This window comes from Pocillopora damicornis, chromosome 4 (genome assembly GCF_964200805.1).
Source record: "Pocillopora damicornis chromosome 4, jaPocDami1.2, whole genome shotgun sequence".
NCBI classification, from domain to species: Eukaryota; Metazoa; Cnidaria; class Anthozoa; order Scleractinia; family Pocilloporidae; genus Pocillopora; species Pocillopora damicornis.
Window position 1 is genome coordinate 30,578,843 of NC_142673.1, and position 25,096 is coordinate 30,603,938.

The window sequence follows — 25,096 nt, forward strand, 5'->3', positions numbered from 1 at the left end:
TTGAATAACTTATTTCCGTGTAAAACAACTGGGTAGTTAAAGAAAATCTTTCGATACGTAAAAGAAGTATAACGCTTCTGATTTTTACTCGTGGGAAACCACACTGGACAAGTTCTGGCATGGTTGTGTAATTCTGATTTGGTATGGAATACTCTAAAACAGGATCAAAAGTTACATCTCTTTTTCTTATTGATAATGAAATAATTTTGTTATCTTTTAAAACCGCAAATTAAAACCTGAGTGTATCTTTGAGAAACGTGGATTGCATTTTTTCGCAGTGACGAAAGTCAAGACTTCATTTTATTGACCGAACATCATTTGCATTTTGTTTGAATGAGCAATGTGATGTACTCGGAATTCTTTTGTCATTATAATATTTCATGAAATTGAACAGTACCGCAGATTAGAAGCTACAGCAAATCTTCCATTTTAATAACTGACTAGAGACGGCTGTCCCTTTTTTAGAATTGTATTTATTTTCACAATTGATTTCGATAAAACAAAAATAATTGTAGACATCTTAAAAATGATGTTAAGTAGCACTATGTCTTCTTTTTTCATTCATGTCGGGGAAATGCGATCTCTGATTTTTTTTTTTAAGTTAAGTATGATAACCCCTTAATATTCGAGGGCAGATGAATTTGAATACAATGGTTTAAATAATCTTGGAATAAATGTGAAGAAACTTGACACTCTTCACTCAACTTGAGCTTTCATTTACGGGAAAAACTTTCTTCTGTCGTCCTGGACTGATTTTGACACTGAAGCTTCCATCTTACATCATTAAGGCGGTTATTTTGTGAATAGGAAGCTTAATATCCGTATACAGAGCAATTCTGGCAGCTCAGATCCTATAGGGCTTATTGAAAAATTATTACGTTCACCGTCAAACCAGCGCAATAAATTGTTTATCGTGTTCATCCATCCGGCCTGCGATTGAAACAAGCTCGTGTGTGAATTGAAAAACTTCAATACATCATGTCCCCTGCAGGAGAGCCGTAGTGTTTGGGAAACATTTCGTTTTGAGCTTTTCTTTGCACAGTTGCATATTCCTTAGACGTGGTGGGTGAGTACATACGCTCTTTATTTCCTTATTACTGTCTGTCTGTAAAGGGGTTCATATAATCCCTCCAAAGAACGATAATCAAGAAAAGGTGTTCGCGAATCATGGTTCTCTTGTGTTTTTGGGAAGGATCTTTTATGACGCTTATTTTCCGGTCGGTTTTGTTGCCAGTTTTCCTTTCAAAAAGTGTCAATAACTAAAATCTTAAGGCTTTGATACCGTGCAAATCTACCCAAAATAGATTTCATCTCACTGCACCGAAACGCAGAATTTTTAAGGAACGATGAAATTTTTATGAAAGATTAAAACCAATTGATGGAAACTGCCCGGATGGATCTATTTGTAAAGCATGGTTTTAATTTTAGGACTGTACTGGAGAAAATAATATCTCGAGAGTTTTATTATGAGGTGCATAAGTCGTATATGTAACGTCCTGTTTTGGTTTTTCGCACCAGTAGAATTAAAATCTTTGTTGAATGCGTCAAACTTGAGAATGATAATGGTAATCCGTGAGGAATCACTCGTAGTTTCCGCGAAATATAAGGTGAGAGAATGAAAGACAAAGGTTGGTAGCGATGTTTTACATTTCGTACATTTTCGGCTAGTTTAAATCATCAGGTTTTGAACTAATTTTCATGGAGTATCTCGCGGAGAATGGTCCCTTGTTCGTCATTGACAATTTGTTTATTATGTCCGAATCAGTTCACCTGGCGGATCTGAATTTTAATCACAGTTGAAAATCAACAGTTCACAACTCTTTTATGATGCACTGCTTGTCAGAAACACAAAATAAGTTTTGTTTGCTCCCTGCTGTGGTTATGCCAAACAAAAAACTGAGTAGTCGTTCTGCAATAGTAATGGAAAAAACGAAATACGTGACCGAGAAATTGCCAAATATCACCATCATTGGAAATGATATATATTTTGTCATTTAAAAATAATTAGGTCGCCTAAACCTAGCCGCCCCTGTAGCGGTCGACGCGAAATCTTTGTTAATTTATAAGTATATGACTCGAAGGTAGTGTGTATATTTGAAAGATGGATGTTAAAAAAAATCAATTGTAATTCACAGCCGGAAAAGTAAAGGACGCGCGTAATATGATCTCTTTTGAAAATTGAAGACGAAGAATGGCTTTTATACGAACTAATATTTGATTCCAAGTTAAAAGCCAAGCGTTATTACGGAAGTTCTATTCATTGCGAAGATTTTCAGGACTACTCAAAGATAATGCGTATAGTTGAGTACAAAGGTAAATTAGTTATGTTAAAACAAAGACAAACATATTTCATCATTTTTCCCCTAAACTAACTGACACAAACATTTTTTTCACAGCCATTTAGATTTTAGTTTTGAACACAATGGTGAAAATAAGTTCATGTAAGATGTAGTTTGTGATACAAAGACACAAAGTTTGCTATCTTTTATTTTGAAATAATGCAGGTTTTTGTAATTTTTTTCTCGCTCCAAATGAAAATAATTTAAAACTGACTTTCTCGCTTCACATTGAAACGCCATGCAAATATCAGTTGAATCTCGTTGTGTAATGTCCCCCCTTACGTCTCTGAGAAGCTTTCAAATCGTTTTTAACAGCAACAACTGCATGCCATGTTCAATATAATTTTCCGTGCTAACTTTGAAAATATGAACTGAAAGCCTCGAGAAGTCAAACTTTCCGTTTTCTGTTACCAAGGCTACAAGACAGTGTTACCGGTATAGTGCGGGGAAGTTCGGCATAGACCTTACAACACTCTTCACTGGCCTTGGCACCCCCGCGGGGAGGAGGGGGGCACATCCCTACCAAGAATTCTGAGGATTACCTACACCTGTGGGGTGACAATCCAATGTCTGCTTATCAATATTCAGTCACATTAGAGACAGAAAACTTCAAAGACTTGCATTTTTGTCATCATCAGTTGGAAAGGGGTATATGGTTTTGAAAGGTTACAAATGGTATATGTTGGTTTGTTTGGAAAAGTTGAAGATCATTTTCCCATAAAACTAAATATAAAATGATAAAATAACAAATTGTAATATCCCTTAATGATATTAATAGAACACCATACAGAAGCGTTTCAAGTATACTTATATTTTTTCCGCTCTAATTAATATCTGGTTCATCTGATATGATTTTGCCCTAGGGAAACATTAAATCTAGCCAATTCTTGTTTGGTCCCGGCTTGAATAGCAATAATATTTTATTTTGGGATGATTTGTCTGCTGTTAAATTAAAATTAGACGAGTGGTGTAATGAAAACACATCATGTCGTCTATTTCAATTCAATTATCATTTTAATAAAATGGTATCTCCTCTTTAGATTTTCAGATAAATAGATATTGAAAATGAAAAAACAAAACAACCCATTAGCTATTGATTTTGTTTGTCATTTTTGATAACCGAGACTTTTCGTCCTATATTGATCAAGATTGCATCAAATTTTGTCCGAATTGAAATAACGCAATTATACTTTCTTCACGTAAAGCGGATAACAAGTGAAAGTCGCATTACTCTCATCTTTGTTTCATATTGTTGTCAGTTTATCTTTGATTAACTTTCATTGGCGCGCATATCTTCTCACACCGAGTAGAGAGGAAAAAAGTTATCCATTTATCCAAGAACAAAATGAACCTGCAATTATTTCTGGATCAGTTATAAAAATTGATCAGAAAATAAAGTTATTCTGCACGTTTAAGTAAATTGGAATTCTAAAGTGCATTCTTATGTTAAAAATGAAACAATAATTTCGAGTGACCTCAAAATTACTGAAGATATAGAAGACAAATTGTAAAACAGCATGCGTAAAAATCAACAATACAAGACATATTCGGTATTTTCCTTTCATTTTATATATATTCTTTAAAACTTGTTCAGTCTGCCTGATCCTAACCTTGTAAAAAATTACTATGAAAAAAGTGTTTGTACCGATCTATTACACGTCGGCCTGTTCAGTGAAATATCAACTTAAAAATTTTGTACATATCCTAAGAAATATAGCCTGTAATGATCTAATGTGTATAGGTTTGAAATTTTATTGCAATCCACGTCCATTTACTTCTTTCTTACTTAATGTTACCTGTCAAGGATTTGCCTTTCCGATTTTTTACTCTTTGAGCCTACATTCTAACCCCTAAGAAGACATAAATTAATGGAACTGGCAGAAATGATTTGAATAATTATGGAACTGCTTGCAGCATTTCAAGCTAAATACACCCACCTTATCACTTAAATAACTGAGCTGAACTGATAGAATCAAACAAAAAATCTATGTTTCGCGGAGCGTCGTAAGAAGAAGCACTCTTAAAGTTATGCCTTAGTTGAGCTGACTAAGGCTATAACGTCTCAAATCATCCAGCTTTCTGAGCATAGAAAGCGATAAAGACCCAGCTGTCTAATGGCAATAAGTTAATTGCCAACGAAAAAAATACTGAAAATTGCAAACAAAGCCAAAAAAAAAATTCCAACGAAACAGAAAAAAACAATATTAACTGTGCATGATGTGTGCAAATTTTAAATAAGAAACTTGAAAATCGTCATTAGAAACCAAGTTTTTTGCCTTTTTTGAATTACTTAAGAACTATTAAAACCAAGAGAAAATAATGAGACCATTATCCTCGCCTGAGGTAACCATTAACTTTCTTGTCACTAAAACCCTGGATGACCACTATTTCATAGAGAGCTTATGTCATCAGTACAAAGCATATCCCAGAGACTCAAACACGGTGTCCTAATTGATTATAATTATCTGTTGGCTACAATGTAAGAAACATTTGAATGATGCATCATTTAGTCTCAATTTACACCTGTGGGTACCACTCGAGTTTCCTAAAGAAGTGTAAAATTTCGCTCAAATCAGGTCCAGTCAACGGTCCAGTCTTGAAGTTGCAGTATTTGGTCAGCGGCTTTATATACAGCTGGCCAAATTTGATTTATGTTATACGATTTTTCATTACTCCGGAAAACATATCAGTAGCTTTCGCTGCAACAAAGGAACACTGTATTCTGCATTGTTATATTGCTTTTAACATAAAAAAGAGAATAGCTTACTGTTTGAATATCATTACAGTCAGTAACGCTATTAGAAAGAAATGCATCAGATTAATACAAAACAAAGATCCGTGAAAACATATTTCCAACTTCACGAGAATAACTTTTCTTTTTTAAGGTGTTCTGACTGAAAAAAAAAGTTTTCAAACATAAATTCATAACGCACCGTCTTATTTTAATCTCGACCAAAAAATATAATTACTTATATTGTTTATGATCAGTGTGGCATGTTAGTCAAGTATTCTAGGTTCACATAATTTTAATTTAGCCACTTTTGTTTTTCGTTTACATTACGTTTTTCAGCCAATTCCAATCTATCAGAAATTCTATATTTGCTTTTCGATTGCATCTAACTGACACAGCCCCTCGAAAATGAACAAAGTAAACACAGAAATGACACCCCCCTATTCAGTATTCAAACTCCTTTGTTCAAACGATTAACAAGTTCTAATCTTCTAAAAGAAGTGATTTGACTACGCATTTGTTGTTCGCTCCACTTCGCTGCTTTGCTGTCCTAATGCATCCAGTGAAAGCGCTGAAGCGAGACTGTCTTTAATATGAGGCTCATTACTCGCCAAATGGATTAATCAAGATATGAGAAGACCACGAAACAGCCTCGCAGTATGGAACAACTTCCAGCTAGCTAGTAAATCGATGGCGCACAGAACTTACACTCAGAGATCAAGATATGCTCAATAACATTACAAGTAGGTAAATTTTATTGTAAATATGTTCGATGCTCCAAAGATATTCGAAGAGACAAAAATAGCCGAACTGGATCAGTTAGCAACTAAACTGACGTTTGGTTGTTTATCAAACGTAATGCCAAAATGAATAGAGCTTCTCTGAATTTCGATGCGTTTTTAAGGGAGGTATTTTGATCTGACGATCTACATTTCTTCATAGAATATGCCAAGTCCTCAAGATTCTTTAGTCTAGTGAATCTTACTCTTGGAGTCTGACTGAACGAAGTCAAAGCTCAAGTAGATAAAAATTGAAAACTGAGTGTCATGAAGTGAGCGGCACGGTGTGTGTTTTCAGAAGCTAAAGCGATGTTCATATGGCAGCTTTCATTCGTGTTTACTCGGTGATTAATTATATTCGCTTTATGTGACAATCTCGGGTCTCTCGGAGACAAACACAGTCGTACACAACTTGCTCCAATCACACGTTTTAGTATCCAGTTGTGATTAAAAGCTTTGAACATCGATTTGATGAGAGTGTATTTGTCATTTACCGGCAAAGAAAGCGAGGGAAGATTAGCTTAAACGAGCTTGTTCTGTGGCTTTTGACTGTTTTCCTTCCTCATTTCGTTGTCATTGAGCAAGTATTTATGATGTCTGCGTCACAGCAATATTTTGGAGTGGCAACAACCAAATTCTTTTCCCCGGTAGAAATGCGCATTCTGAGGTTTATACGAATGCTGTTGTTTCAACTGGCCTTTTTCAACTTGTGCATTTCTTGTCATTTTCGTAAAAAGGGATTTTTATTTTCCATGAGACGTAGAAGAAATCTATTTGCTTGTAAACAGTGGGTGAGCGCAGTCAGTTTGGTCAAGCATCATGTGTGTTTGTTCACCTTGAAAATGTTCCTAGTTAGAGTTGTCAAGTTGGCAAGGATCGCTGTACATACTCTAACAGATCTCATTCAATGATAAATTACCCGTCCAATATCGTTAAAAGTAAACCAAGAAAACAAGAAGTACGATTTCGCCGCTAGCTTGCAAACATTTCCATAACAATTTGCATCTTAAATGAATGCGAGTGATCTTCGAAGGAATGTGGACTGCGTGTTTTGTCGAGCTAGCGCTCTTAAGTGAGTTGAATTACTCGGAAGCCAAATTAATTCCATTAAATAATTTCACCATTTTCTTTTATTTTATAATCATTCTATGAATATCTCCTGAAAAAAAGCCAACATTTTAACCCATAAGATTCCGTAACTTTTTCTCCGTGTGGGTTTCAAGTTGTAAATGAGCCATTTAACCCTTGAAATACGATTTAATTTGTTTAAATTGTTTCGTCATGTTTGAGCAACTCCAGAAAATGAATACACAGAGAACTAAAGATTCATCTCTGTGGGATGCAGACCGATATCTCGTCGAGAAAAACAATTGATAAATGCTTGAGACTGAGCCTTTTGCGTTAAAATACATTTGGCGTTGTGTGATGGAGTTGTATCCCGGTGTTTTAATACTCAAAGCGGAATACGGCTTAGTAATGGTTCGATTCTTTCGCTGCTGACTCAATCAGGGCAAAGCTTTCCCAGTCACGAAAATTGTCAGCCCATGTGAACTATACTCCAAACAATGTTAATCGTGTTACTTGGTGCTTGTTGTCATCAGTTTTCCTAACTCCTGCTTGTTAATGTTCTGTTAATTAATTCATTGTGATGAATTCTTTCGTATTTCATACGATTAATGCTCGGTCTTTATTTATTTTGTTTAATAAGTTTATTTTATTGTATTGGCTAAGAAAGGTCTGCCCTTGAATTTGGAAAAACAGTTTGTGTTTCCATGTAGAAGTTACAGTACTGGACTCTGTTCATAGCCACGCATGCGCGGTTTTCTCTCGAATTTTAGCGTAATGATACATTTGAAAATTTGCACTGATTGTTTTGTGCAAATAGATAGCAAGCACTTTATTTAATTACTTAAAACATAAGCTTCGTAATTTACTATCATGGCTCAAGATCATATGCCACTTGTTTAGATTTTATCAGTTATACAAAGCGATTGTTTCTAAGGCTCAAAGACGGGCAACAACCTTGGTAATAATTGATATTTTACAAGATATGTTCATCAGGACTTCAAATGCCTTCCACTGGCATTGATTTAAACAGCAATCAACAGCTTAGAACTGCCTCTATTAGCTGTTAATAGTCATGTCGATTAATTAATAGTTTAGGTTTTAAAACATAAGCCTATCCAAAAAACAGGCACGACATACAGAATTTTTAATTCAATTAATGTAATTAAAAATTTGAATGCAAACTAGTGTCTTAGAGACAAAACAATGTATTATGGTTTTGAACCACGCTGCAATCGGCCTTTAGACCTCCCACATCGCCGGCTTTTCACTGGATGAAGCCTCGGCGCAATTAATTTACAATAATAGGGATGTACAGCTTTTGAATGAACAATGAGGAACAAGAAGGTTTGCTTGTTAGTTAGGTGTAAATAGGGATAAAAAGTACATGTTGAATGACAGTTTCAGAAAAAAAAACATTGTCAAGGATTCTATGCCTTAGATATTGATCTGGGCGTTCAATTACTGAGTTGGCCCCCAAGTTACCAGCGCTTCTCTTAATGTAAATATCCTGAAATCAGCAGAATGCAACTTTTGTAAGTTCTTAGAGAACGCTGAACTGTTGAAGCAGGATCTAAAATATGTTACATGACTTGATTAGTAAAGAAACACCCCTATGATGAATCTCTCTAAAGAACGGGATCGTCAAGACTTCTCGATGAAAATTGTTTTTCAATTCTTACAATCCTAGAAGATTAAGAACATTATTCTGTAGCGCCAATGTGCACGGATTCGGCTGATAACTTGATGCTGAGTTAAAACTGTCACAAACTACCAAAAGGGAAATTAAGGACGTTTGGGTTACCATACACAACAGACCGTTCGGAACGAAATTAGACCACGATTTCATAGTGTTTGCCGAAAACCACCACAGCCGCTTACAAAATCTAAAGATATAACATTATTTTGCAGCTAATCAACATTTTGTGTTTTGGTCTCAAAGATATAGCCTTAACCAAGGTGTGTAACTTGTATATGCTTGTTAACTGCAGATATGAAATGCGGTTTACACCATATTACAAAAACATGTGGCTTCCTACAGCGACAGGACAAGACATCTTGAAAGCTGCGACAAGCAGGTGTCTTCTAAATGTGAATAGAAAAGAGACTTTACTTGAGCACGCATCGATTTTTTTTTTCTACACAATTTTCGAGATTTTAACCAGAAAAACAAACAGCTTTTACCGTTAACATTCCTAAAAATAACCTTTAATCCTTTTAGTTAAGAGCATAATGGCTTACCATTTTTTGTCCTAACTTATTCCAGATCATCATTCTCATGTAAATATTAATAGTTACTAAGACAATAGACAATACCTCAGCCACTGCCGCTTAGATTAAAACTTACACATAATTTATGGCTTATGGTCTCATTTTGGATAAGTCGACTTAACGTTCTGAACGTTTTTCTTTATAAATCTTTCTTGGTTACAGCTGTAAATTGCAGTGTCGTATTGGTTAGGAATCCTGCGTTTTAGATATGTAAGGTATGCAATATTTGGTTAATAATGTTCTGAACCGATGTGAGTTCACACGTTAAATACTTTCCGGTCCAGTTTTAGTCAATGAAAGAGTTAACGTAGCAGAAGCGGGCCGAAATTGACCGTAAACACCGTTTTTAATCAGCCATACTTAACAAATATATATAGCATTTGACATAATATTCTTGTTACACTACACACTAAGCGTACTTCAATAATTCAGCAAACTTGCCTTGATTCTCGACTTCGCTGTAAGCTACTTAACTTCACCATTCACACTGTGTCCGACCTATATTTTCTTGACCTTAGAGCCGTGTCAGATTAAGGTAATCAGGCCAAAAAGTATTGGAAATTACTCTTCAGCCGCGGAGTTTGTGAGTCCCTTTATGCAGATTCCTTTTGGTAAATAATTTAGCCGACTAATTGATTCGTTTTATGAATCATCATTGCCACAAGGACTACAAGGAAGAATCCAACCGAATTCAGTCTTAAGATAACTCGTCCATGCAAATATCATTGTCTAAAATGAATCCATGCCTTGAGGTCTCTAGCACTGCCTTTTCATCTCTTGAATATTTAACGCCGCCAAAAGCTAAACTTCATAAATATTGAATGGATTTCCTTTCCCTCCATCAGTTTGGGAAACAAAATTAGCATTATGTTGTTCCGGAAAAGGTGATAAATTTACCGTGAATTCGTTCAAATTCTTTCTTCTTCAGAACTCTCATTGGTTTGTGGTGTTCGTACATATACCAAAGGATAAAATTTGAAATTTCGGAGGTTAGACAAAATAAAGAGTTAGATGCCTTTTGATATCGATAACGAACTGTAAACCGCATAAAGTGAGACAAATTGAAAAATAAATTTAAAAAAAATGATTATTAATAAGAAGTAAGAATTGAAAACAATTGTAGTCTAATTTTATGGCTAGGGCAAGGAAAACAAGTGACAACATAGTGTTTACAAGATATTCTTTAGTATTTTTTCTCAATTTTTATCTTTTATTTTGATGGTTGGTTTTATTTACTAGCTGTTCCCATCCTGCTGTTCTTATTTTCATATTAGTCCTCTTATAATTTGAGTTTTCTTTTAATTAAGAGGTGTAAATGCAGATCAATATCCGAATAGATGGAAATATTACCAACGGAAGTTATTTGTGTAACAAGCGTAATGTGGCTTATATTGGCTTGTTGAAAAGTTAAGCCCAAGGCTAAACAAACGGTACTTGATCAGTCTTAACAGCCTTAATATCTATTCCTTATCTTGCTCGTTCGTTCTTTCGTTCGCCAGTGGTTCGTCTGTTCGTTCTTTCGTTCGTCAGTGGTTTGTTTGTTCGTTCTTTCGTTTGTCAGTTGTTCGTTCTTTGTACTTTCGTTCGCTAGCCGTTCCTTCTTTCGCTCCTTTGTTAGTTCGTTCTTTCGGTTTTGGTTCGTTTGTTGTTTCACTGTTAATTGATTCTTTTCTCGATTTGGTTATTTTTCATCTTTGTATGAATGTTTGTATGAATAAATTTATTCATTTGTTTATTTAGTAACACTCGTATTACTTACTCGTTTATTTGTTTTAAATGTGTTTGTATTTCTGACTGATCTTAATTATTTTTCATGATCCCATCTTGAATATTGTGTACAGTCTTTGAGGCGCTTTTAAACCTTTAAATTTATATTGTACCATGGCAATTTATTTAGACCTGTCAAAAATCTCCTTCAGGTCCTTCATGTTGTATTACTGTGACGGATTCATGGAGCCATGCGTAGCTGTGTCTCTGTTATCGTCATGTTAGGGTCACTGGTAGAAATAATGTCATGGCACTTTTATGAAAGGGGCTCGGTAATGACTATTAACCTATATCCAACCAATCAGCGACAAGCACTAGTGGTGAGCAGTGACATCATCCATATGGACACGAGGTTTGTTTCATCTGTGGCCAAAAGTATTTGCCCTCAAACTGAAATGCGGAGCGAAACCGAGAAACAGTTTAACTAAATTGCACGAGACATTTATTAATTTGTTTCGATTTCAAAAGGAAGTGAAAAAATTCATTGTGATCCACAATTTAGCAATTAGCAATTCTCTCCTGTACGTGATGTGCAGTTTTACGTAAATTTGATAGTTAAATAAATTTTTCTACATTACCATAACGCCCATATTCTAGCTGATTAATCTGTCTGTTTTCATAACCTTTTGGCTGGATTATGCATTTTAAGAAGAAGCCATCCTTTATTCATTTCTAATTGATACACCTAATACCAGTAACTTCGTCATAGAAAAAATTAAAAAGAAAATACGGAAAAGCGAAATTCGAATTAATGAGCTTATAGCATGGATAAGCATACAGCATGAAGAGATAGGGATGTATTTTAATTTGTGGAGTTGATAAAAATTTCCAAACACCTTCTGATACTCTTTCGAAGTTGAAATAGTTTTTCAGCGGAGATTCTGTGAAAAGTTTTCGACTGCTGGGCATAACCGAACATATATGATAAAAAGATACGGCGATTGAGGAAATAGATGACCAACAGGATGGTAAACAAAGTCGCGTGATCTCGGCGAACGGCTAAGCGCATGATTCGCCTTTTTTATTTCATGAAGACTGTACTAAGAAGCTATAAGAAACTTTCTGCTTTGCGTCTTTCAGCTAGTTTTAAGATGGCAGCAAGTTACTTTAGATGTACAATTTTGTGACCTTTTTAGGGACGAATGGAAACTTTCAGTAGAAAGTACTAGAGTTGCATGATTAGTTTTGAATCACCTTAGAAGATTCACTTTTCAACACCCACGCTGTCTGCACGACGCTGTCCGAAAAACGGCTGTTAATGAAAATATTCAAAATACGAACGCCAGAGCGGAAACCAAGACCTCTACATGCATCTCACAGTTAAGATTTGGGGGCGATGTTTTGTCTGCGACAGAGATGATCGTTTATAGCATATATTTTTTATAGCAAGAATAACAATTGCCCGGAAAAAAGAGTCAAACAAAAACATTTCTTCTTAGTGAAGGTCAGAAGCTGTCGTCAGTTACTTGGTAACTTTTTCTCTCTATTTACGCAGAAAAAATATCAAGGTAACGCGAGTTATAAAACGAGAGTTGTGGGCACCTTCTTAGAACATGATGACTAAAGTTAAAAGGGCCTTATCATTTATTCATTGAGTAGTTACCTCCGCTTCTTTCTAGATGTTGCTTTGCAATAGAGAAATGCCAAGGTGGAGACAAAGTTCATGAGCAGTGTCAACAAAATCACGAGACATTTGATCAACTGCTCGAGGATTACACAAAAACAGGTACGAACAATGCACACAGTCCAGTAAGGCGGCGAGTAATGCCCATGTTGGTGATACTTTTCTCTTTGCTTTTCATCAGAAAAATTAATCTTGTACGTAGAGGTTTTGACATGATGTTTTCGCTGAGTATACAAAGTAAGTGATCCGTCCTTCATGATACGTTCAGCCAGTGGAGTCAGTCAAACATTTTTGCCATATTCCTTAAATTATTCATAACTTGCCAACGAATTCCTGACTAACAAATTCGTTTGAAAAGGTACTAGATAACATCTTTTAAACTTGCCTGCCAAGAAAAAATTAGCATAAAGAATAAGTAACACATGTATCAACTCAATCAAGCAGATTATTACAGCTCACGGACAGAGTAGTTTGCCCTATTGCCAGTAAATCTTGGAGGTCTTCATTTCGTTTTTCACCTTCGCTGATCAAGTCCGAAAGGACGACTTGAGAATCCGATGGTGGCGGAATGAATCTTTTCTGATAAACAAGATACATACAGACCGTGATATAAAGTATAATAGCATGCTAGCCTGAACTTCGGACAGTCAGGAAACCACGAATTTTTCATTGCGTGAATAAAATAACAAGAGTCACGCCACGGTGAATATCAAATGGCAGTCTGAGTAATCATGCGAGCTCAGAACAGAGGTGAAGTAAAAGCCATTATAATACCAAAACAGTTGATGGTGGGATGGTATTCCACTGGGATTTGTCGTGAGATGGAACGTTAGGTTTAAATAACCAATGGCGTCTGAGCACAATAGCACAGGTGACAAAGTGAACGTGTTTCTTACTGACGCGGATCAAAGGGCTTGATAGACACAATGCGTCTTTCAGGTTCATTTATCAGGAAGTAACTTCAACTGTGTGATGTAAGAGAAATGTTATTGACAGACAGATGTTATACCGTTGTTGAATAAACGTATAGAAACTTCTGGAAACTTACTTCCATTTAAGCTGTGAAAAAAAAGTCAATTTTCTGGTTAAAATTACAAAGGCTAAACATGATAAAATATAAAAAGGAAAACAAAACAAAATGAAGCAAAACTAAACAGGATCTTTTCTAGTAATAGAAAAGCGACAACAACTTGATAAGACGTAAAATGCATATAAGTGAGAAGCTCTAAGATAAATATCGTCATAATCTCTCCATATGTTTCTTGCTGGGGTGTATATCCTTAACCCGCCTTGCTATCGTTTTCATGATTATCTCTGGAAAAGAAAACCGCAAAAGTAGTCAGGAAATGCGCCCGTCTGATAAAAATCGCACTTTTTGGTATATGAATAAATATAAAGAATGGGAGTTTCTAGGCTTAAAGTTCCAACATGGTGAATTAGAATTTTTCTTTTCTCCTATGAGTACAATCTGAGGATGTATGGGGCAGCCTGGTCTTGATTATTTTTTCTTCTTCTTTTCTAAGGTTGTGACATTTTCGAGTTCCTTCCAGGATCTCGACTAATTGCGGGTTTACTTATGGATGGATCAAGAACAATTTTGAACGGAGCAAAGTTTGCATCTCGTCTTCACTTGGAGAACGTACTACTGAATCTTTTGCTTATATTCTTCGTTAATGTATTACTAAAAAAGAACATTATTTCTTTGGAATTACAAGTCATAACAACAGCGATTCTTCAGTGGGAAAATGCCCAAGCAACTCTTTCACCAACGCCGTCATATACGCTTTCATCAAGTGCGCACATAATCAAACCCTCGCCGCCAGCTAATAATTCTCTCTCAAGTGAAACATCTCAAGGGAAAAATCAATTGAATTCACAAACGGCAGCTGTCACAGAAACAAACTTAGAGTATTCACAAGGTAAGGTTACCCTCTTATCAATAAGTTTCGGGGCCAAATATTGCTTAATGCACCTACACCAAGCAAGTCTTATATGTTTTTTATTGTTTCTTCACTTATTCCTGACGAAACGTATTTACGTAGAAGTCTTTAAATGTCACGTCTTCGTTCATTAGTCTACTCGCCTACTGATTTATCATTCAGTTATTTATTCTTGCCCTTTACGTTTGCTTACTCGCCAACAGTTAGGCATGAAACATTTCAGACACTAAATTTGTTTGGGGTTGAAGAAAGAACAAATGCAGGTTTGATTCAAAATCTTAAATTCACGACGCCTAAGGCGCGGACAGCCAGTCTGGAGCAGAATTTGAGACTAATTTTCTTTATTCCCATATTTTTTGTTTGGCGTTTGTTGTCCCAACGTCACTAACTTTTTAATTAAATTAACTGACACAGGAACCAGGGTGAATGGGCCTTCAGGGCATTCTTTGCTGTGCAAAATTAAAAAAAATCTGTGAGTAGTGATTAGATTTTAATCTTGGCACAACTTACCCTCCTAACTGCCCTCGCCAGTCCCTCAGGCTATTAAAATAGACCGTCCATGAGGTATTTTTTTGGGGGGGGGAGGGAGTGGTGCGGGTGAAGGACAAAAACCATCATCGACCCAGGATTTAGTAAACAGTTTAATAGACAGTTGTTCTTTGTTTATCTTGGCAGGAACTTGTGATGAAGATTGGATTCACGAGGGAGATTTATGTTACAGAATTGTTAAAGAACTGAGACAGTTTAATCACGCTGAAAGATTCTGTGAGATGAACTCTGCTCATTTGCTATCAATTGCAAACAAAGAAGAAAATGATAAGATTTTTGATTTAGTTAAGAAGTTTTTAGGTCCACCTGGTAAAATTAAAATATGGCTGGGGATGGAAAGGCTATCTTCTGATTCAGAACTCCATTGGATTGATAAAACACCAATCACTTTTAATAACTGGGCACCTGGAGAGCCCGATAAGAACGGCGCATGCGTGCAAATGATTCATAAGGGATGGTGGGAAGATGCTTCATGTGTCCAACGACTTCCGTCCATCTGTAAGAAAGGTGAGTATCTCATTTTTTTCAAAAGTTCTCCTTTTAATAACATAACTTAAAATATTTCTAATTTTTTCTTTTTTTTTTTTCCTAAAGGTAGCAAAGAGAATCTGCCTTACTCCAGAGCTACAGAGCTTGGGATCCTGATCGGCATTCCACTCACGTGCTCTGCTATTATGTTATCAGTGGTAGGTGTGCTCCTCGTCAGAAGCATTTACGACTCAGAAGGAACTTACTACGGATACGGAAAAAATCGTAACAAGGACAAATTACACTCCTGCCTTGTCACCATGACAACGAGCATTGCACATGTCTCAACTATGGGGTATAATGACGAGAGACGATTCAGTGAGACCAGTATAAGGTCTAATCATTCTGCACAATCTTCGCGCTCCCATACTAATACTCATGCCGCTGATCATTCTCGCGGTAACTCCATCGTGGAAGCTCCGGAAATAAAAATCACTCCAGAGACACCTGAAGCAGAAAGACGATTTGAGGCCAGAGTATTTGCATCTTCTAGCACGAGTATTGACCAAGAAAGGTTTCAATCAACCACAAGCCTAGAGAATCTGCTGTCGAGGAAGTATATCAAGTCTAAAAGTCGCCGATTACGTTCATTACGTAAGTCAGAAGCTGTTGTTACACCCGCTGGGCACGACGGGAAATATACAAAGAAAGAGGACCAATTTGAATTTTATGAAATCTAGTTCTTAACTAATGGTAAGAAATTTTACTTAACTTAGAAACGTTTGAATCGATGACATATGGACGAGAGCATCTCGATGTTGTATACAATTTTTTGTCATTTTCGAATTCATTGGCTATCTGGCTCATCAGTTTGCAGTCAGTTTCACTGTATGCCGGTTGGTGTGGAGACTTTTCCACAAGAGAATGAATTAATGCGATGGCAAACTCGAAAAAATGATATATTGGGAACATTCTTACGTTCACCTAAGCTGTATCACCTAAACTGTTATGAACTGCGATAAGCTTTATTTCTGTCTATAGCAGTTGTGAGTCGCTTTATTAGATAACGATTAATTTACTATTTATAATGACTTAGGTGCCTTAATTGGTCATCTATGGAAATTTAAAACACATTTTACATAAAAGAAACAAACTATTAAATTCAAATATCTATTCTTGGTAAAGGTTTCATTTCAAAACCTTTCCTAACCTTAAGCAACTAGTTTGAAATTTACATGGATGTCGTAGCTGCGCTATGTAAAGCTAATCTTTAAGTGCAAATTGTTCATTAAATCATCCATTTTTGTTAGTGATAGGTATTTTGGTTCGCCTTTTCAAAAGAAAGTTCAGCATCTGGTGTCAATGATGAAACATTCCGATAGAGCTATCCAAAACTTAACCAACACAATCTGTGTTTCTCAGGAAACTGTTCAGAGACAATTTCTTTTTCTTAATAGGTTTGCTATGATAGTGACACTCTGTTAGGACACTCTAATTATTTTTATAGTTAAGATCACAAATTAAATATAATTTTGTAAGTTAAAAAATAAAACGCACCAGAAGTAAGGTATCAGCGTCAGTACTGTGCCTCTTGTCATATTCCGCATACAGAGAACTAACCGATCTCAGGGACAGTAACCTTTCAAACGGGGAGCCGGATATGACAGCGTTTAGTCATGCAGCGCTTGTGCGCAAACAAAAACTCAGCTGTGTATTAATTTACAATAGGCAGGGCCAAGTCACTCGAAGGACATATAAACTTTTCCAACAAGTAAATCGCCATTCACTGCGTAATCCACTGAGTACAGATTTATCCACAGGATAGCGTTATCCACCCCTCGAACAACCGTTAACAATTGTTGGCTTTCAATGGCGTTACAGATGATTCTCAAACAGGTTGTTTCCAAACTCCATCATCCTGTACGGCTAATAGTTGTTTTGAGTGCTCGATGAAAATAAAGGTGGAAATTATGCAAACGATCAGTTCAATTCCTCAAACACACACAACGCCGTCACTTACATAACTTAAACTCTACATTTTTACCGCCTGAAACAAGTACGGTATCAATACCCTAAGTCGGACGAGACCATTACTACACATATGTATCCTTTGTGTTTGACAGTCTCTGTGATTACAGTGTGGGGAAGGAAAGGTGATGAGTAGGGGAAAGAAAAGCTAATATTAAATTTTGGCTGATAAAAGGGACGTTCATTTGAATTCGAAGTGATGCGCTAACTCAAGGATTGAAGCTAAATGTCATTTTCTACCCATACAATTTAAGTACGTCTATTCTTGGGTGAAGAATCATGCATATAACGGTCCGTTACCGCCAAAATAGATTTAAATGTCTCAAATATTAGGGTATTCCATTAGAACCACATTTTCTTGGGTTCATCGCGGCACTGAAACTCATCCGGAAAGAGGCCAAGCCGTTTTCCTTAAAAATTTGCTCAAACAAAAATACGTTACAATGTCTTAATCAATAACTTTTTTCCAAACTATGTACATAATTACATTTTGGTATAATAAATAGTGTCTCAATGATATACATTTGAACTTCTTGAAAATTGACATTTGAAAGGTTATTTGGTATTTTTCAGATACTGAACTGATCCACAGAAGACCAAAAACAAAAACTATTTTTTAATAAAAATATCGTCTTAAAGCTATATTTCTGACTCAAACGCCATTTCCAGTCATAAAACAGTTCAACCATAGTTGTCTTGATTATTCTAGTTCTGTAATTTTCCTGATCATTCTTTCTTTTTCTCCATGACACCTCAATCTCTTTGACCAAGTTATTAAGCAAGATAAGCCAAAGCCTTCTGATCTTTTGTTCTCTTATCAGACAGCCCATCGAACTTCACTACACTTCTTTCTGTTGGGATTGTTAAACTATCCAATGTGGACTGGACTCTTGGACCTCTGAATGTCAGATCTTGGCGAGTACTAAGAGCCTTATGTACCATTTTCGTAGCCTGGAAGTGATGGACAACAAAATTAAAACGATACTTCTTAATCAGCAGTCAGAAGGATCCTCACGAACAAAAGCTTGCAAGATGTTCCTTTGTCACTCATGTTTGAAATACCTTAGTTCTCTACTCATAAGAAGTAAACATATTCCTATCACTGATTATTTCCTGACACGGTGTATTCGAAAACTTCGCCACCATTATTTCAAACCAGCATAGTTCGCATAAAATTTCGCTGTTCATACAGAAAAAAAATCAAATTACAACAATTTATTTTAAAAGAAGTATTTATATGAACAGTCTTTGCTATTTGTCATTAGTTGGCATGCAACTTGTGGTTATAAAAATTTATCTACCTTTTTCTTCCCCTTTATAATATTGATGTGGAAATCCTGTTCCTCCATACAAACTCGCATTTCAGGGAATACCGAGCCACGAATTGGAGGGAGAATTGATTTGCCACTAAATCTGGCAGCTGTCTCTGAATTCTTCGCACCTGTCGTATTAGATAAACATTAATATAAAAACAATTATTATTTAATATTTCCTTACTCGGCAAGATATGTAAATCAGGCCCGCTTACGTACTCAATTTTAATCCTCAATCTGAGAGAGAAGTGTTTAGTGGATCTAAAGCGCTCTTACAACCTAGACGCTAATTTAGTTCATCTGTGTCGTACCTGTAGCATGCTGAGACAGCTCTTGATAGCTGTTTGTTTCTCTGATGGAAGCCTCGGCCTGACGCGCCGCTGTTATTCCCATGTGACTCTTCATGACGTCAGTGATTGATCTCCCAGGAAAAAGGCGCGAAAATATGGAGACAACCTCTTTGTTTTCTGGATCCAAAGATAGTGAAATAAGAACATCATACCGAGCTCCGTCCAAATCCTACACACAAACAAACAAACATGTGATTATTTTCGTTATGTTAATCGGCGTGGATTAACATAATTATTACATGAAACACACAGAGCAAAGAAGGCAGATATGAAGGTGAGGTAAAGTGATTGTTTCGGTTTCAAACTTCTTTAAAGGTCACTTGAAGTAAAGTAACAACAAATTGAAAGCAGCCACATAAGTTACAAATTTTTCACTTCATAGTAAGTTTTTTAATCCACTCACGATTCCAAAACTTCATTCACCAACGCAGTTTACTCCTGGTGCTGCATTCACATCCATGAACTGCGTCATTCTCACCCTCTCCCCCCCCCCCCCCCCCAAACAGCGGTTGAATGTGATCTAAATTGGGCATCTGCCCCCCGTTTAATTTTCACCGTACCCCTTAGTAACAATGACGGAAGTAAATTTCCGCCTGCAACGCTGGACTTTGGATTCAACACTCACTCATGGCGATAAGAGAAAATTCGAGTTAAATGCGTTTAATTGCGAAGGTGCACCGTAACGTGTCAAAGCTACTGTTCTGTAATTCCAGCCTGTGAGTTTACATGGCGGATTTCTTTTCATACATCATGAAATTGAGGAATTTCATCTTGTACCATACCTCGATCATGTACCGGGCCCTGGCGCGTGACAGGTAGTAAGCTCCAATGCGGGGGTTGTAGCGGATACACGTGGTAAGATGATCAATAGCCTCCAAATAATGTCTGTCGTAATACTCCAGTATACCAAACTCATTATAAACAATCGACAGTCGGCATCTCACGGACCAATCACTGTTGTCCATCTCCAGTGCTTGCTGGTAGTCGGAAAGAGCAAAGTGCAACTCATTCAGCCGGAAGAAACAATCTAAAGAGAAGATAAAGGAAAATGGACATTGAAAATTTGCTGCTAAATAAATAACACATTTTGTACATGTTAGGTAAAGTAAAGTTTACATACCTCCTCTGTTGATATACAGTCCTTTTTCTTTTTTCTCCCCTTTAATCGCTTTGTTCAGAAGAACAACTGCTTCATCATAGAATTCTTTCCTAAAAACCAAAATAAAATGCATAAGTCAATTAATTAATTAACAAATTATTAATGCACCAGAAATTTCAAGTAAAAGCTCCACAAAATTTGCTTTTACATGTACTCAAGATATATCAGATCTACATGTGATGTTTTTGCGAGTTTTCAAGGCTTTTTATACGTGTAGCTTTGCCTCATTGACTGTTTTATTGAGGATGCTAGTATCTAAACGACCATTTTACTTGGCTACCAGAAAATTTTGAGTAAACTGTAAACTTTGCCATTTCAATCACAATCTGGGTTCAAACATAATTCTAATCTAACAATGAAAATGAATTTATCTCTCTATTTGGCAGCTGTAACACTAAAGAGGGGCCTTGCATCAATGGTGAAAAACACCATAATCAGGCAGGAAAAAAAATTTTTCTGTCAAACCCTGACCCTTATTTTTCTTACCTGAAGCATTCCACAGCAAAGTCATTATAACAGAGAAGTAACTGTCTCTGTGCCTCCTTGTATGTCTCATTTGATTCCTCGTGATCAGTTTTATCCATGGCTAGTAGATAATCATCTATAGCAGCATTGAAATCAGACATCCTTCTATGAAGACTGCCACTAAAGAAATACACACATGTCATCTTGGAATACAAGGAAATCAAGAGAGGGCTCCATACTGAACACACACTGCACAGAGTACAGGGCGTACCACCCTAACAGTAATGTAATCAAAGCATCTACACTGTAACTCTGACCAACTGACTGACTCCCTGAGTGATTCACTGAACTGTTGGCTGACTGATTGTGGTACTGCTAAATTAATTGACTGTATGGTGAAGTGTCTCTAATTTCAATAAGGTTTTTTTGAAAAACAGTATATTGTGCACTTACCGAAAGACGTGGAATTCTGCCATGGATGGATTAGTTTCAATAGCAATGGAGATTTTGGAGAGAGCCTCTTTTACCTTACCAACCAAATGTAACTGTATGGCCTATTACAGACCAGAAAAAATATCTCTAAGTCAGAGACAAAATTTTGTTGGAATCTTATAAAAGCTAACCAAGAAATGAATACATGTACCAATATCTGATATATTGATCCAATAATTTTCTTGCACCAAACAATAATTAGAGCAGCTACTCGGTAATAGAATATCAAAATTATACGTAAAATTGAAGATTTGATAAGAAAATTAAAAAAGGTCATGAGAGAACAACTAAACTTGATCAACATAGAGTCTCTGTGGCCCAGTGGTAGAGCACTGGAGTGCAGAATCTGAGGGTCTGAGGTTTGATTCCTAATGGGAACTTAGAATTTTTTATTTTCCCTTGCTCATGATAAGGCAAAAAACATATTTCTCCATTTCTTCACCAAGCTCAAAATTTACAATCTCTCTTATCCCATTTGTAAACTTTTCTAATTGTAACACTTTCAAGTTGAGACTAAATAATGCCACATTACTGTTGGTATTAGCCATACTTACCTGTTGTCTGCTGTCCTTTGCCCTCTTTTCAAGTGATGCCATAAGAGTTTTAGCTTCTGTGTTATCTGGAGCTAGTGCAAGTGCATCTTTGACATCATAGTAGCAAAGAGTTGACTACAAAATATGGTAAAACCATTTGTTAGAAAGAGAAAATCTCTACCAGATAAAAGGATGACAATCTAAGTTTCTAACCACAAACAGTTTAACATTTTACATCAAATTTTTATAGATTGAATTAATCCCATAATGAAAAACTGTTATTGTACAGTATGTAATGTGTTCTAAAATCACTTCACAAAGTTAAAAACTGTGAATAAAATCATCAATAAAGATTCTATGGTTGTGTTCACACTGAGATATGACTTGACTGATTGAGGAACTAGAAAACAATACATTTCTCTCTCAAGGAGAACATTTGAATTTTTAAGACACAAGTTCAAGCCTTTGATTTAGACAATTGCTCACATTACGGAACAGTTCATGAAGTCTGGCTCTCATGATGAAAAGGTCTGGGTTCTCAGTTTCTTCTTCAAGTCGTTTATTAACAAGTGCTAAACATTCTCCATGTCTTTGAAGAGCAGCCAAGCAAGCCACACTGTAAAATAATAATAATAATAATTTAAAAAAAAAAAAGGTAAAGTACAATTTCAATGGTCATGAATGAGTAACATCATCATCATTAAGTATATTAGTACCCAGGATTAAGTCTCTCACCTCCTTGTGTGATAACCAATCACCTCAGGTTTCATCTCAGCTGCTCTAGAAAATGATTCCAATGCTTCACTGTAAAGTTTTTCATCAAATAAACATTGTCCTTGTAAAAAGTAAAGGAATGCTAATCTAGAATAAGTCAAATCATTATCTGGATCCAATATACATGCTTTTTTAAAGTTTAAAATTGCTGACTGAAAGTCACAGATCTGTAAGTAACTCTCCCCTCTTGCAATATAATTTTTCACAATGTCTGGCTTCAGAGAAATAGCTTTATTGTAGGATGTTATGGCTTGGTTATGATCTTCTAATTCAGCAAATGTTAGGCCTTCAGTGAAACTGCAATAAAAATAGCAAAAGAGATAAATCACTACCTGTCACAATAAAAAAAATGTGTATCGCCTGCATGTAGCTAAACAAAAGGGATTGAAAATATCCTCTCCAGTAAAAATACAAAATTCAACTAACAAGAGATAAGAATAGACAGACATAATGCCTTATAGATATAAAAAGACCTCTTCTAAAATAATCTACAAGGAAATAAAACCCAAGTAAGAAAGATAAAAATAATTAAATACAAGTACATGTCTTGAAAATAACAGTCAGTAAACCCTTTTTTTAGAGGATCTCAGTGGTCAACTTTAATTTTACACAAAAAAAAATTGAACAAACGTTTTCTAACCACTTTTGTACCAGGGAAAGATAGGACGATTCTACAGATATAGACGAAAATAGTAAAAAAAAAAAAGGGAAGGTAATCTATCAAGTTTTAATGTTTACAGCCATACGTGGTCATAAAAGTACTAAGTACTCCAAAATGGTGGGATGCCTTTATGTTTAACAGACTTAAAATGATCGATTTTAAGATCTATAATTGATATCACTTTAATTTAACACTTCTCACCGCTGAAGACATTTAAAATTTCAAAACAGAACGTATACTTACTGTTGTTCAGCTTTGGCGTCTATGACAGTTTCTGTTGTTAACACAACAATCGACTTTCTCCGGTAATTTGAGTGAGGAGTGTTCGTAGTTGGAACTAGCTCTGCCAGTCGAAACGAATTAACTATAGTCTTCCTTCTCTTCCGTATTTCTTTGGTAACCTCGCGGCTAAGAGGCGAAGGCTCTTCGCCATTGTTTTCGTCCGATTCTGAGTGTGGTTCAACAAATTTTATAAGAGCAGTTTGAAGAGAGGGAACATCGCTTTTTTCCTCTGCATTTCCATTTTCATTTTCTGAAGAAAGTCTGACTGGTGCATCAATTGGCATTTTCTGTATCTACTGTTGCTGCTCTTTTTCTTTTGTGGAATCACAACGTTGATAAATTCACACTTAAATTGTTAACTTAGTATTTCCGCCAAGCCAGACGCCATGTTTGTTGTGTCTCAATGGAAACGTAACGGTGTTCATATATATCGCTGGCTCAGGTAAATTACTTAGTCCCTCGCGTCTTTGTCCGATTCCCTGTGATAATTTCTTCTGGAAGGAGCCGACTTTAATTTCACCATTTCACAATGAAAAAGCACTTTTTGGGAAAATTACGAAACCTTTTATTAGTTTTCAAAGGTTAAGAGCAATCTATCTGTCCCAATGTTATTCCTCCCATGAGAAAAAAGCAATCGATGAAAACAGAATCCGTACGGTAGTCTTGAATTAATGCTTTGACATTTGTATCGACTCAATTTCGGAGTCTGGAGTTTTATTTCCGTCTGTCGACTTTTAATTTTCTGACTTTTGTTTTTGGATTTCTAATTTCCAACTTCAGCCATGCAGTTCGGATCTAGGACATTCGATTTTGGAGTGCGTCTATCGACTTTTCATTTTTCGACTTCCGGCTTCGCACTTCCAATTTCTGACTTCAGATTTCGGATTTCGAACATTCGATTTCGGAGTTCGGAGCTTTTTTTTTCCCAACCTTTGACGACTTTCATTCATTAGTTGCTACATGTTTACCTTCGACTTACATGGTCGACCTTCCTTTTTTCAGATTTCGACTCTTAAGTGCCATTTTCAACGTCCACTTTCACTTCGGAGGTCCAACTTTCTTCTTGAGTCAGGATACAAAATCAAAATATGAGAGCATTCTAATCACTTAGAAAAGAAAGGTACAGCGGTGTCCCAGATATATAAGGGAGAAATTATGTTTCAAGTCCACAAATTAAATAAGACAGAACTTTTTAAACCTAGGAGTTACTAGCGTCTTACCTCTCCTCCTAGTACCATACATGAATTAAATATTACGCTAAAGAGAATTAGGCAAGTGATCCACAACTTGAAGTGCTTTCCATTCTTGAACAAATTCTCCTAGTCAGCACTAAAGGGGATGGAGGGTGAACAGTATGTAGAATATGCAGTAATGTTAGGGGTGTCAGGAGTTGAACAAATAGAAGAAAACAGTTCGCAAATAACAGGGAAAAGAAAGGATTTTTCAATTAATTTTTAATGAAGAAAATAACTTTGCGAGAAATTATAAACAGTTTATAACCAACCC

The 25,096-nt window shown here is 36.0% G+C and overlaps 2 protein-coding genes and 1 long non-coding RNA gene across 17 annotated transcripts; 1 reads left to right on the forward strand and 2 right to left on the reverse strand.

The window, feature by feature from the left end:
* The first annotated feature begins 629 nt into the window (after positions 1-629).
* Positions 630-17,099, forward strand: LOC113681675 (uncharacterized). Of its 15 annotated transcripts, none has more exons than XM_089203668.1 (7): positions 9,248-9,400; positions 9,704-9,768; positions 11,105-11,304; positions 12,572-12,678; positions 14,100-14,495; positions 15,192-15,572; positions 15,660-17,099. In XM_089203668.1, exons 3-7 carry the CDS (start codon positions 11,144-11,146, stop codon positions 16,271-16,273), a joined length of 1,659 nt encoding a protein of 552 aa, XP_089059794.1. In that variant the 5' UTR covers positions 9,248-9,400; positions 9,704-9,768; positions 11,105-11,143; the 3' UTR covers positions 16,274-17,099. The 15 variants fall into 15 exon arrangements, with proteins under 15 accessions (XP_089059795.1, XP_089059804.1, XP_089059807.1 ...); XM_089203673.1 differs by lacking the exon at positions 9,704-9,768 and adding an exon at positions 12,758-12,813 and having other exon boundaries at positions 9,273-9,400; XM_089203669.1 differs by lacking the exons at positions 9,248-9,400; positions 9,704-9,768 and adding an exon at positions 630-1,066.
* On the reverse strand, positions 7,515-9,997 carry LOC149047697 (uncharacterized). Its single transcript, XR_016185790.1, has 2 exons — positions 9,627-9,997; positions 7,515-8,999 (listed from the first exon to the last, which is right to left on the reverse strand). It is a non-coding gene; the product is annotated as an uncharacterized LOC149047697 (long non-coding RNA).
* A 791-nt stretch (positions 17,100-17,890) lies between the features above and the next one.
* Positions 17,891-24,009, reverse strand: LOC113681672 (tetratricopeptide repeat protein 16). The gene is made up of 11 exons (XM_027198781.2): positions 23,552-24,009; positions 22,609-22,944; positions 22,360-22,489; positions 21,895-22,008; positions 21,302-21,402; positions 20,870-21,028; positions 20,345-20,433; positions 20,007-20,251; positions 19,186-19,393; positions 18,863-19,002; positions 17,891-18,512 (listed from the first exon to the last, which is right to left on the reverse strand). Exons 1-11 carry the CDS (start codon positions 23,872-23,874, stop codon positions 18,336-18,338), a joined length of 2,022 nt encoding a protein of 673 aa, XP_027054582.2. The 5' UTR covers positions 23,875-24,009; the 3' UTR covers positions 17,891-18,335.
* Between the last annotated feature and the right edge of the window lie 1,087 nt (positions 24,010-25,096).

What these genes read in the sequence shown, in the direction of transcription:
- LOC113681675 (XM_089203669.1), top strand. Translation starts at nt 11,144, where the DNA reads ATGCGTAGCTGTGTCTCTGTTATCGTCATGTTAGGGTCACTGGTAGAA. An exon ending in ATCATCCATATGGACACGAG is followed by an intron (nt 11,305 to 12,571) that starts GTTTGTTTCATC and finishes GCTTCTTTCTAG; the next exon opens with ATGTTGCTTTGCAATAGAGA. An exon ending in TCCGTCCATCTGTAAGAAAG is followed by an intron (nt 15,573 to 15,659) that starts GTGAGTATCTCA and finishes TTTTTCCTAAAG; the next exon opens with GTAGCAAAGAGAATCTGCCT.
- LOC113681672 (XM_027198781.2), bottom strand. Translation starts at nt 23,874, where the DNA reads ATGCCAATTGATGCACCAGTCAGACTTTCTTCAGAAAATGAAAATGGA. An exon ending in TTCATGAACTGTTCCGTAAT is followed by an intron (nt 22,009 to 22,359) that starts GTGAGCAATTGT and finishes CATATTTTGTAG; the next exon opens with TCAACTCTTTGCTACTATGA. An exon ending in GCAGAATTCCACGTCTTTCG is followed by an intron (nt 21,029 to 21,301) that starts GTAAGTGCACAA and finishes GTATTTCTTTAG; the next exon opens with TGGCAGTCTTCATAGAAGGA.